At 43.2% G+C, this 13,719-nt stretch overlaps 1 protein-coding gene across 1 annotated transcript in view; it reads right to left on the bottom strand.

Moving 5' to 3' along the window:
- Positions 1–2,999: 2,999 nt before the first annotated feature.
- HIC2 (HIC ZBTB transcriptional repressor 2) overlaps positions 3,000–13,719 on the bottom strand; it is a 77,097-nt gene continuing 66,377 nt past the window's right edge. Inside the window, exon 3 of the mRNA XM_071445435.1 lies at positions 3,000–12,066. Within this exon, the coding sequence (XP_071301536.1) occupies positions 10,318–12,030 (1,713 nt within the window). The 5' untranslated portion in view covers positions 12,031–12,066 and the 3' untranslated portion in view covers positions 3,000–10,317. The remainder of the gene's footprint in view (positions 12,067–13,719) is intronic.

Below are 13,719 nucleotides of genomic sequence, written 5' to 3'. Positions count from 1 at the left end.
TAAAAATCCAATTATTGTGTACAAGAAGGAGAGAATAGACAAGAACAGAGAGGGAGAATTAGGCCTTTGCTTCAGAGCCAAATTATCCCCAAAATTACCCTCTTCTGCTGAGAGAGCCCTGCAATAACATCTCTCCTTACTAAAAAGAAAGGGGCAAAATGATGAGAAAGCAGAAGCAAAGGAAGTAGGCAGGACCATGAATCACCTCCAGGGCTGATACATGCCAGCTCCATTGGTCTCTCTTCTTAGCACCTGGAACAGCAGAAGACAGTATGATGGATGTTCTTTGCTCTGCAGTGTTGGAGCTCTGGATGTGCTGTAACTGCAGGGAGATTGTGCTTTCTTACAACTGGCTCAGCTACTGAGCTGAAACATATGGATCCAAACCTTGCTCTGCAGCAGCTTCCAACAGTGTTCATCACTAAGACAGCACAACTGCAGGGCAAAAAAGCAAACCCAAACTGATCACTGCTACAGAGCCATGAAGGGAAGGAAGGAAGGAAGGAAGATGTGATATGGTGACCTGTAGCAGGGAGGAAATTGCAGAATTTAGGCAAGAGAAGTGCCCAGAGGAGATGCAGAGGGAAGCAATTTTGGTCCAAATAGCAAACTTTGGAGTATTTATGGTTGTGAGCTGGGAGCTGAACATGAGCATAAACACAGCCCATGGAAGGGGTGAGTGACTTAAGGCTCTGCTGAGAGCAGCCAACCTCTCCTGTGGGAGATGCAGTTTGATTCTTCAGGTGCAGCTTACAGGGGGCTGCAGGAGCTGCCTCCCACAGCACAGGAAAATAAGAAGACAAAGAACAATGCATTTTGCTATGGCAGTGCACCTGCTTTAGCTATTACTGCTTTAAGCCAGGTCACACTAAACTTAGTACACAGCAGGCTTTGCACAAGTGCACACAAAATCAATTTGCTGAAACCTGGACAACTTTGTAAGACATCCAAACAGAACTCAGACACACAAAATTGGTAGTTAGTAATGGCTTCAGCAGTCTTAGGCCTTTTGAAAATGTAGCATTACTTGCAGATGAAACCTCTAGTGCTTCAGTTTATCTTCAATACAAAACAGGATGAAGGCATATTTTAGAAATAATTTGCAAAGTGAGATGTTAGTCTTTCGGCCTTCACTGACCTGAAATTATTCTTTACTAAAAAATTGTCCTTCCTTTTTAACTTCTCATTGTGGTACCAGTCATGATGATTCTTATGAAACAAACAAATATTCTCCATCTGTATCTACTCAGCAGAGTCCAAATGGGACCTCAACAGTGGCTGAAACAAAATCTCATTTAAAAAAAAAATTGTTCCCATGGAAAAGTTCCAATTTTGATGAAATATTTCCTGCAAGAAAGCAAAAACCAAACCAATCATTCAAAGGTTTGACCCAATGTCTGCTCTTCAAGAGGGAGAAGGGTAGTGGAGAGGAAGCAAGCAAGTGTGGGTTTGGGAGAAAAGAAATCCTACCAATAAATGGGGCTAATGAAAGCAGAGAGAAGAAAGTACAAATTCCCAGGCATTCCAGACATATCTGGTATCCTTTACATCCTGCACTCTGCACTTCAGTTGTACATATTTCAGTGTTTCACTGCAGAGGCAGCTGCATTTCAGTTGGGAGTTACTGTATGAAGAGTTTTGTATAGTTGTTACAGGATCTTATAAGATGAAAAGGAGCTGACCACGGCAAAGAAAGTAAAATAGAACATGCAATCTTTTAACTATGCTAGAAACCACTTATGCCACAGAGAAATGGGTGCCAGGAAGCAAAAACTTCTAGAAGAAATTAGAAATAAAAGGGAAAAACCAGAAAAAATCACTGGTAGCTGGGAAAAGACTGCAGGCTCATTACCACATCCGAGATGTTGAAAAACAGCCTATGGTTTTCTGTAGCTCTTCATCTGTTTTTCTGTTCATTTTTGTCCTTCTCTTTAACCTTGCTGGGTAAAACACATCTCCAAGGACAAATAAAAATTATTTTCTTGCCAGTGCTGCTGACTTTGCAACCTGTCAGAAAACTGACTAAACTTGAAGCTCCTTCAGTCAGTCACTTTAAAATATAGTCAGCATTGTGTTTAAAGGAAAAAATGAACTATATGAATTCAACAGCAGGGTTACTCTGCTGTATATTACAGCATTCTCTGGGAGAAACAGCACAACTGAGCTGATGAGTAGTGTTACAAAGGAAGGGCTGCAAAATATTAGGCTTGGCTCTTGAAGTGTAGTGAAGATGCTTTATTTGTTTCGTTCAGGTATTTTATTAAAGAATTCTTAGGTCCAAAAACTTGGCTTGGAACCTGAAAAAATACCATTTAGAACCCAGGCTCTGGAAATGTGAATTAATTTTGCTAGGGTTACATTTAACCTTGCCAAGGAAAAATGACTGAATTGTAACATTGGAGGGGTTGTAATCTGCAGTGGGTGCTTCTGTCACCAATTACATTAATCTTCCCTGGAAGCATTTACTCATTTTACCTGCACCATAGGTGGGTGGAGGACTATAATTTCTTTTAGGAAACTTTTCTGCCTCAGCTTCCTCGCTGCTCCTCATAGTTACACTTAGAGCCCAAATAGTTACACTGGAGGGATTTATGGATTGGAAGGTCCACCTACCATCTCCTGTCTCTGGCAAACACTGCTTTCAGACTATGGTTAGGAAAAACAGGAGTAACTTTTCAAAATCAGCCTCATCTTTCTCAGGGTAATAACAAAAAAAGTGAAATTATGATTGGTCCATTATCCATTGCCTGCATTGTTTCTGTGTGCCCACCTGGCCCACACAATTCATCCTTTCTTATATTCTAACAAGTGTCAGATTTTGGCTTATGACCCAAGTACAGAGGTACATAAACTTTGAGGTTGAGCACATTTTTTAGGCTGTGTATATGGGGGAGGGTCTCTTTGTGAAGTAGCTGGTTCAGATCCTTGGGCAAGAATAAATGAAGAGAAAACATGGAAAGAGACAGCTGTAGGAACAAGGTGAACTCTAGAGCAAGAGATGTAATTTTTCAATCAAGCTTTTAATGAAAAGATCATAAAATAACAGTTTTTCATCACTGTACATTAAGACTGCAAATTTCTGAATGCTGAGATCATATTATAATTTCTGTATCTTTTTATATGACACTTGAGTTGAAGCCACAACTATTGTGGCTCTGACCTGAATTCAAGCTCTTGAAGGAAATGAACAGAACATTGCAGCAGGAATGTTGGCCTTTCCCTTGACCTTCCCTCCTTCCCCCCTCCCCAGGAAACATCCAGGGCTTCCAGACTGACTGATAGTTAAGGCTTAAAATGAAAAAACCCAAACAAACAAAAACCAAAAGGGGTGATGCAACATCCCTTTTTCAGTTGTATCGAAAATATTAAAATAAAATGGGGAAAAATATCCAGCCAGCCAGAACAAGATCCTCTCCTCATAGAAAAATTATCCCCAGCCAGTCAAAGTCCTGTGGAAGGTCAGAGGAACAGCTGTGCTGAGAGTGCTTCGACTGGCAGCTTGTGAGAGAGGAAGTGTAAACCAGCCCCACTCCTCAGGGGAAGCAGCACTATGGAGTGGGTCCCAAACTGCCAACAAATGCCTCATCAGGTGTGGGGGTTCAGACCTGCCCCACCACGTGCCACAGGGGCTGCTCTGCTCCAAAAACACTGATCCCCTGATCCCTGTGCCCAACACTGGCCTTCAAAATGCTCAGGAAAATTAGGGAAGGAAGGAAAGGAGATGGTGGCAATAGGAGACAATGGAACAAAAATGCATTTTTCTCTCTAAACTTCTGTTTCAGGATCTTTGAGTTGTTAGTTAAAACAAGGAAAGCAGAATAAACAGCAGTTTTGATGTGGCAGAAAGATGAACCAGGGCTGAAACAAAGGAGTCTTCCTGACTTGGAGGACCAGCTAGGAACATTACAGCAGAGCTGGAACTGCCTCACAAGGGTTCCCAAATATTTTCCTTTTGCAAGGAAAGCAGCAAATTTAGTGAGTCTAACAGGAAATAATCAAAGGTGAAATTTCTTACCCTATTCTGAAAAAATGCAAAATACGAGGAGTGGAAAGGGGCTGAGAAACAGCTTTTCCTTTTGCCTCCTTGTTTCCTGCACTAAAATCAGGATCATAAAGTACCATGGGACTTAAAACATTGCAAAAGGCTACTTTCAGCTATTGAAAGCAACCCCTAAATTTTCTTTTTCAAGAATATGGCCAGTTCTGGAGTGCAAGAATAAGCTTATAAAAAGAAAGGATTTTACACTAAATGAAGACTGTACTGATGTTGAGCAAGTAATTACTTAAAAAAAAAAAAACAACTAAGAAAAAAATGCCCTAAGTCTCTTTAATTATTCCAGAATTACAGCTCTGGGTTCATTTAGATTTTAAATTCTTGCTTAAACGAATGTTTATCCACACATGCCATCTCAATGATGAGCATTTCTGCTGTCTGGGGACAGCTTGATGTTTGCTACCCAGAGCCTCTTACACCAAATTAAAACATAGGGAGGTTTTTTTTCTTTGTTTTTTATTTGCTTTTCCCTTAACTCCAGTACTGTTGATTGGGAAGGTTTCGGAATTTGGCAAATATCCAGAAATCAGCAAACATCCTTTCTTCATGCTAATCTGTAAGGCTGTAGTAGGTGCTGACTCCACCAGTCCTGGAACAAGAGGCTTTGGAAAGCACAGCTTCTCCCAGGGGCTCCAGCCCCCTGTGCTGGGGCAGACCTGATGCTTCAGGATGGTGTGCAAGGCCCACCATGAGATGGCAGAGGCTGTGGGGTTTGGCACGGAGCTCCCTCTGCCCATCCCAGGCCTCCACTCCCCACTGCTGAGATCCTTATTGCTACCACAGTAAACAGTAAGTGAGGGATGAGGGACACTAAAAAGGAGCTACATCCTGTCCTTCAGGCAGGACAAGAGACTTGTCTCAGTCACAAGCTGCCATCAGAAGCACACAGCTATTCCTCAAGTGACTTTGACCTTCTCTGGATTTTGCCAGCAGTCACCTCAAATTTCATTTTGTTTCACTAAGTGTACTGGATGTTTCTCTGGTCAAGACCTATATTCCTGCTTTTCAGAACTGAAGCAACATGGTAAAATACTGCTAACCCAGACTTTGAACCTGCACTGCTTGAAAACAATGCTTTCCACACACAAGAGAGAGAGGAAAACAAAAACAAAAACCAAAACAGGAATCTTAAAAGAGTGACACTGTAAATTGAAACATTTAAATACAGCAAAACATAAATTCCTCTTCTATGCAAAGCTACAAAAGTCCAGTCTTTGTATTGTCTTCACAGGTTATGGTTTATGGCTATGCTGAGTCTCTGAGATTCCTTTTTTCTTTTTTTTTTCTTTTTTTTTTAATATATTTTTTTCATTTTTTTGAAATCCTGTAGAGAAGACCCTGCGGACACATCTTTGTGTTTGCAACTTTCTGAATTACATTGCAAAACTGTGCATACAGAATCTGAGAAATAAATACATTCATTACTGCACATACATATTGATACAAAAACAACACTGTCAAATAGTGTTTGCACCATCTTTGTTAGATATTAAGACCAGGCAAAATTAATATTTCATTTTCCATCAGCCCCCCCTCAAATGTTTGAGGTGGCTTTGGTGTAGAAGGTAAAAGCTACAAAGGGTCAAGACTAATGATGGGGAGCTTTCTTAAACCTTTTTATTTTTGGCTTCAGCGTTATTTTAGCAAACCATCCTCATTGGCCATCTTTAAACTGTTCTACCATGCAGATGGGCTTAGGTTTCCACCTAGGCAGCCTTAGGAGTTTTGGTTGGGCTCTTTGAGCAGGACTGTAAGGTCTGGAGTGAATCAATCCAGGGTTCCCTTAAGGGGGCCCAGAGGAGCCCCAGGCTCGGGTCCCAGCCCAGGCCGGGCCGCTCGGTGCCCCGAGGGCAGGGCCGGCAGCTCTGCCCCGCAAAGCCTCACAGAAGCTGCTGTCAGTAGTTCTTTGGTGTCTTCTGTGAGCTTTGTGGCTCCTGCTAACAGCCCCAAGTGCACAGAGCTGGGCCTTTGGGGATTTTTTTGTCAGGAATTTGTTTTTGGAAGTTTTGCAGTAAAGGACTGGAGCCCGGCTCCCCGTGGCTAAAGTTCAGGAGATGTGCTGGGTACAGCAGCTCCCAACATCTTCTAACACCCTTTCTTATCTCTAGAGCTTCCTGCATCTCCCTTTGCCCTCTTGGTTCCCTCAGACTCCTCTGAGGAAGAGGGAGGCCGAAATGCCTCTACAATAGTGCCTGGGTCTCACTCCCAGCAACATCTCTCATGGATTGAAGAAAAAAAAAAAAAAATTCTACATGCCATATTTCTAATTGCCCACCCTCTCCCCACCCTCTCGGAGCAGGGCTGGAATGCAGGCTGGGACACAGATTCCCCCTCCCAAGCTGGGGAACACTGCGTAGCCTTCAGAGACAAACCAATGGAAAAAGCAAAGATTAATTTTGACTGGCCCCTAGATCTGTTGAGGTCTGAAACTGTAAAAGTTTATGTAAACAATGAGATAAATATATTAGTACTTTTCTGAGCCAAGTGAGGTTCCATACTCATTCAAATGTGCTTTGGTTTAAAAAATAGTTTTGTGAATTTGGGTATGAGCTTCTTATTCTTTTATACAACTTTTGCTATTTTATCTTTTTTTTTTCCTGTTATTCCGAAAACATTCTGGAACTAAGTGACTAAAGCATATACTTAAGCTGCCTGGCCTCTTTTTTTTTTTTTTTTTTTGTTTCCTTTTAAGTTGGTTTTTTCCTCTTGAGGCTCTTTGTGTATTTTAAAAAAAATTTCAAAATAAAATTAAAAAAAACAAAAACGCAGCTCCCTCCCCCCCCACCCTAAAATTCTTAAAATCTTAAATATGAAACTAGTGTTTTGCTTTCTCATTAAAATACAGAAAAATGTTGATACAATACTATGTCGTACAAATGCAGTTGAGTGTTTAGGCCCCAAGCAGGCCTGAAACAGTCCCTGAAGTTTTGAGTATTATTAGTTATTAATTATTACTGTCACAATTTGGAAAACGTTGTTTATACTCAATCTATGGAACACAACTTTACACAGCTATTTGAAAAAAAGAACATAATTTCCTTTTGTACAATACTCTTGCTGTACACAGACTTTATGTCGTACTGTTTAAGTGCTGGGGAGGGGATTAAAAAAAAAAAAAAAAAAAGATGCTCCAAAAAATAGTTTTAAAAAAATAGCATTGGGTCCTGAAAGTTCAACATAATTCTCAAGGCTTAAGAAACAAATGAAAGGGGCCTGGGGCAGGGGGAGAAGCTACATCACCCACACACATGTAAAAATGGAATTAAGAGAGGGGGAGCAGGGGTCTGCCTGCTGAGGAGCTCCGTGCGGTGCTGCCTCCGGCCTTGGCTGCTCCCGGGCTCGGCTGCCCCGGTCCCCGCGAGAGCCGTTGGCCCAAGGTGACTCCAGCCTGCTGTCCCCAGCGCCACTGCAGGGACAGGGAGCTAAACCCGGCTTTGGAACGGGCCCTCGGCTCCAAGGGGAGCCGGAGCGGGGTCAGCTCCGCCGTGGGTGGCTGCAGGGGAGGCAAAGGCGCGGTGACAGTGCCCAGAACTCATCTTGCACAGCTGTCCCTGGGCTCTGCTCAGATTCCCTCTGAGAGCAAGGTAGATGGCACGGCCTTCCCTGTCCTTCCCAAAGACTGTTTTGGGGACATTCTCGGGGGGGGGCGTTGACAAAGAATCAAGGAGAAAATCATTCAATATATATTCAAAAATGTGGAAGTGCTAAAGACGCTAAAAGCCCACTTAACCCCCGAAAAATAAACAGCGCGTCTCAGCACAATTCGACAAAAGCAAAAGTCCATGCACCCCTCCCGCGCTCCAGGGCTCGCAGGCGTCCGGGAGCGAGCGGACAATGGCACCGGGAGAAGCACACGGGAGCGGCTGGAGAGGGACGAGTGTTCCCTGTAACGTGACACCAGGCCAAGGCTCAGCGCCTTTGGGTTGTCTATTGCTTGGAGCCTGGATTCCAGTTTCCTCAGTTCAGTCAATTGACCCAAAAACTTCTCATGGACTAGTCTACCTTAAAAAAAACCCAAATAACAAAAAACGAAACAAAACAAAACAAAACAAACAAACAAACAAAAAAAAAAAGCCAAAAAAACCCCAATAGAAAATGAAGCTTATATTTCTTTGTTTTAGTCAAACATGCTCACTTTTTTCTTTTTTTTTTTCTTTTTTGGTCAAAACTTTAAAAAATTGTTCGTTTTGTTTTTTTTTTTTTTTAAAAAAAAGACAAAACGTGAGGTTTGGTAAAACTTACGCATAGAGACTATACTGGTTTGAGTGGAAAAAAAAAAAACCAAAACAAAACACCAAAAACCAACAAATGAAAAAATGCAAGTGTAAACCTTAGTCATTTCAGAAGGGATGATTCTACTGGCTGTGAATTTTTACCACCACAGTCACGGGAGGCTTGAAATAAGCCATAGCTTTCCACAAGGTCACGCCAACAAAGTCAAGGGGGCCAAGAATCGGTGGGCAAAGTTCTCTGTCTTCTCTCCTAAACCAATAGCAGCTGTTGGCTGTGATGTCTTAGGCAGATGTTGCAAGAACATTTTGTTTCTTTTTCTTTTCATTTTTTCTTTTTTTTTTTTTTTTTGTGTGCGTGTGTTAAATTGTCTAAAAGGGAGGATATGAAACACTTTGGTTTGCTTTCTCCTCCTCTCCCCCACCTTATTGCACTCTGGATTCTAGTAAATTATAGGCTGCTATGCCCTCACCCTCTGTCCTGCCAGGTGTTTACAGACTGACCCAGATGTGCTGGGGGAGTGGAAGATGAGGGGGACATTTTCCCCTCCCCATAGTATCCAGACTCAATAAACAAAGCTGGAAAGGGCCCAAAAAGCTCAGAGAAGTTTTCTGCTTTTATCTAAAAGTGACTACAGACAGCCAAGAGACTGCGAATTGAGCCAGTCCAAGCAGCCAGCACAGCCTCTAGCTCAGTGTATTTTTTGCTTTGTCTTTGGCCAAGCTTTGCTTTAACATTTCTCTAGTTGACTTTTGATGGAAGGACGGGGTGGTAAAAATCCCTTAACTTTAATTTAGCTTCTACTTTTATACATTTAATTACTTACAATTAAAAAAAAAATGCCTAATCTTTCACTAACCATCTTATTGTTCTCATGAATTCAAGAGGTAGCAAAGGTAACAAGTCTGTCCACACAGACTTGCTCTTTAGTGAGGGAGGAAAGCTAAAAACATACACACACACAAAAAATAAAATAAAAAAATAATAAAAAAGTACCTATGGAACTTGTAGCAAGTCCAGCCTACATCAAACCCCCTCCCCACCCACCCACCCTAGAATTAACCTCAGACCTTCCAGTTCAAACATTCACATAAACGTTACAATGGTTTTTCCTTTAATAAAACAAGTACCTCTAAGCAAAGAATATTCATACGAAACTACTAGAAAAGTAAAGACGACCCCCTGCTCACTGAAAGAAATTCCCAGGGCATCCAGTCCCTGTTCAGTCATGGGTAAGGCAAAAGAGGTTTGCATGTTTTGTGGGAGAAGGTGGCACGTGGTTATGTGTGCCAAGGACAAAGATCAAAAGCAAAATGGGGAGGGATGGTAAGGGAGGCTTCGCCATTTGTTTAAATGAAGTACTGGGACTGGTGCAGCCCTGAGAGCTGCTCCTCACCATCGCCAGCCCAGGGGGACAGGGGTGGGCTCCACCACTGCTGTGGCTTTCCCACAGTCTCTGGAGGGGCTGCCAAACCCCACGAGATGGTCCACAGACACAGCTTCTGCACTTGAGAATGCTGTTATGTCACAGCTACTTAGGCCACTGAAAAGATGTATTTTGTGGTTTTTTTAATGGCAAGAAATACCCCTGCTAAGTTTGGTTTTAAGAGAGGAGGTGAGTACAGTGACAGGAACACAGAAAGAGGCAGGGAGAGGGAGCCAGCAGAGGCTGAAAGTTCCCCAAGGTCCCCCTACCTGCACCAGATAAACAATATGGCAATGAAGTCGATGTGTGCAAAAAGAAGAGGAATTTCTTGCCAGGTCATCAAAATTTGAAGGGAGACTGGGACTAAATGCATCAGCTTGGCTGTGGACCTTTCTTTTTTAAAAAAAGGAAAAAAAAATGAACTTTTTTTTTAAATGTTAAAGCTACATTTGTTTAGGCCTCTCATGACTGAACAGAGTATGGGGAGTTGCCCCTTTTTTGTTTTTTGTTTTTTTTTTTTTTCTTTTTTCTTTTTTTTTTAAGCAGCAAGTCTACAGAAAGGTAAATCACTGCGGATGGGCTTGAAGCTCATTCTGGAGTCTTTGGCTTATGTGGGAGAGGTATGCATTCGCAGGTGGCTGATCAGATTGCGCTGCTGGGTGAATTTCCCACCACACAGTTGACATTCGTAAGGTTTTTCTCCTGAGTGGACACGCATATGCTCTGTTAGTCGGTACTGCCGGGTAAAGCGCATCCCACATTCCTCGCAAGCAAAGGGCTTGAGCCCCAAGTGGCTGCGCATGTGCCGTGTCATGGTGCCACGCTGTGTGAACATCTTGCCGCAGATGTTGCAAGGGAAGGGCCGCGTCAGCCAGTGAGTCTTCTCGTGCTGCCGCAGCGTGGCCGGATCCTTGTAGCTCTTCTCACACACCGAACACTTGAAAGGCCGGGACTCCGCAGCGTAGGACTGATTGGGGTTGGACAAATCCTCAGCTTCATCCTTGCTGCCGTATGTGCCTTCCTCCTTGATGTAAAGGTCTTCCTCGGTGTGCGTTTCCACGTGGGCATTGAGCTGCTCAGAGCTTGGGAAGCCTTTGCCACAGGGGATGCAGACATACAGGTTGTCACCATAGGCCACTGGCTCAAACCCCTCCTGCCGATAGACATAATTGGCACTGGTATGGCCGCCGCTCTCGCTCTCACTCTGGCCACTGTCGTCACTGTTCTCCTTACCGTTTTCTACCTCCTCCTTACACGGGTAGGGCAGGTCTGCCCCGTAGGCCCCAGCCAGACTCCTCTCCACAGACTTGGACAAGGGCCCCAGCAGGATACCATTGGGCAGCCCTTCACCCTCGTCCCTGTCTTTGCTCCCTTCCTTTCGGTCAAAGGCGTTGTCTTTCTTGATCCACTCCTTCTTGCGGGACGAGTGCCGGAGGCCCTTGCGCTGGCTGCTCTCTGTCAGTGAGTGGTGGCACTCCTCACTCAGGTCCATCTCCATGGGGTCGCTGCTGTCCGCCATGCTGTGGGGGGCTCCGACGCCAGGCTCGTCGAACGATGAGGCACTGTTGGCTGCAGGGGCTGAGGCAGATTGGGGAGAGCCGTGCTGGCTTTCGCTGTGCTGCGTGTCATCGTGGGAGGCTGCGACAGGGAGCGAGGGGCTTTTTTTGGACAGGTCAAGGCCTAGCTCCTGGTCACCGGTGCTCCCGTTCGCACTGCTGCTCCCACCGCCGTTCTTGCTGGTTCCCCTGCTTAAGGAGTGACAGTTCTCTTGGTTAGAGCTGCTGATGAAAACCTCGTCATCAGAGAGCTTTCCCTTTGACAGCTCCTTTGAATGTGAGCCCTTCAACCCCTCATTTGACCCTGAATAGCGAGCTTGGATGACTGAAGCAGTGGAAAGTCTCTGACTCCTGGCAGATCTCCCAACACCAAGGCCACCGGCCTTGCCAGCAAAGGACTTGCCGTTCCGCTTCAGCTTCTTTCTGCAGAGAGCTGCCAGGTCGTGCAGTTGGAGGTAGCTTGCTGCGGTGAGGAGAGCATTAAAGTTCTGTTCCCCAGGCTGGTCAGTCGTTAAGAGCTTGCCAGTATAAATAAAGTCCAAGATCTGCCGGAACACGGTGGGGTTCACCATGTCCGTGTCTAAGTTTATCAGGTTGTCATGCAGGACAAGGGATTTGAAATACATGCTGCTGGCTGCCAGGATGTTCTTATGGGCACGAAACAGGGCATTTTCTACCACAATGATCACATCACAGAGGAAACCTTTGGCTCGTTGCTGGTTCAGCTGCAGTAGCAGTTGTTTGGCATGATTTGGCAGTTCCATCTCCACCTTCTCGTCCTCTCACCTTCACCTTACCACCTGAAAAACACGAGGATGAGAGGTGTGAGCTTGCTGTCTCCACTAGAAAAGGTTACATTTAATAGACTGGTTTAACACAGTGCACGCTATGTTAGGCTTGACACTGACTAGGGAGATCTGAGTACATTGAGCCCTGCAAGCTGTGATCCTGCTGGGAATACAGACAGAAATATTTCTCATGCTAAGACTTGATTCAAGTCTTTCAAAAATCAGATTTGTAATTATCTTTTTACAAAAGCAATTGTCGTTGGCTGGAACCACTATTCAAAAGATACCAGCATGAAAACAATAGTTAGGCACAGAGGAAAGCTCTTCTCTTCTGACACAGACTTCAAGGGAGGATGAGAAGTGAGAAAAAGAAGAAGAGAAGCATCTACTTCACTGTCATTTGCATATCTGAGCATGTAAAATAATTAGCATAAACTGCAGCTTCCCTGCTTTAATGTGTAGTTTGTTTCTTGGCTGTTACATGTTGAAATCTTGTAACACCTAGCTGCTCTGGGGTTGAGAAAATGACATGTAGCAACTAAGTCCATTGAAGATGGAATTACCCACACTGAAGTGTGAATGGGAAGCCTCCTCAAAAGTATGAAAAGCTGCTTTAAAAACCACTCCCCTGGCTATGTCCATATCCCAATCCATTAACACGTTGGGTTACAATCAACCCTCAACTGGCTGAAATTCAGGATGCTGAGCTAGCTAAATGTCACCAAACGTCTTCATAAATCTGAACCATTTTTCTCAAGTTAATTTTGTTCTTTCATTTTGAAAGAATTTTGTTTAAAATAATAGAGTTAATTAGCATATCTCAAGTCACAGTTTCTCTATCCTGAAATACTGTAAAGAGAGGAAAATTGTGGTTACCTGCATATAGTTAATGCATTTCACAAACAGTAGTCATGATGTATTTTAGTTTTTATCTAGCCAGGCCAGTAAGAGCCCTTACTTCTGGGTCACTGAGATACATTGATAGGGGAGGACAAAAACATGGCTTGCAACTTAACAGCATCTTGCAATATAAATGCATCCTGCATTTACAGCAAGATACAGCCTAGTACTACAGATAGCAGGAAACAGCCTAGTACTACAATTTCACTGCAAACATCATGGTGCTTTTCCATGCATGTAACACACAAAATCCCTGGGTATCATTTTTAAGTGTTCCATAAAGGACAAATATGGGGAAGGAAGGGAAACAGTACAGCCAATATTTTCTGCCTAAACAAAGTAGTAGTAGTCGTAAGAATAATAATAATAATAATAATATGATATTACTGAAGTCTAAGTAGGCTTATTTCCCATTGATGTAGCACTTAAAGTAGAGGTCTAGAAACCACTGGATTCAAGTTGTCTAAGCCTTAAGGCTTAAAACAGCTATTAATGCAGAATATTTTTAGCATTTTACTTTTTTTTGTTTTACTTTTTTTTTCCTTTCTGCCTTAAATGATATTGAAACCAAGTAATAAGCCAGCAGAGAAAGCCCTGGAAAGAGAGTTAGAATTCTAATTCTGCTACTGACCTTCATGAGAAAGATAATGTTATTATTACTGAGTATGTTCTGCTGCATAAAAACTAGCATAGTACAAGTGTTTAAATTACCTCTATTTATCTCACATGTCAAATTTTACAGGACTGTTCATGTTCAGGAGGACA

Source organism: Agelaius tricolor, unplaced genomic scaffold, assembly GCF_023055355.1.
Source record: "Agelaius tricolor isolate 1412-34295 unplaced genomic scaffold, bAgeTri1.0.p SCAF_20, whole genome shotgun sequence".
NCBI classification, from domain to species: Eukaryota; Metazoa; Chordata; class Aves; order Passeriformes; family Icteridae; genus Agelaius; species Agelaius tricolor.
This window is presented reverse-complemented; position numbering and strand designations above follow the sequence as displayed.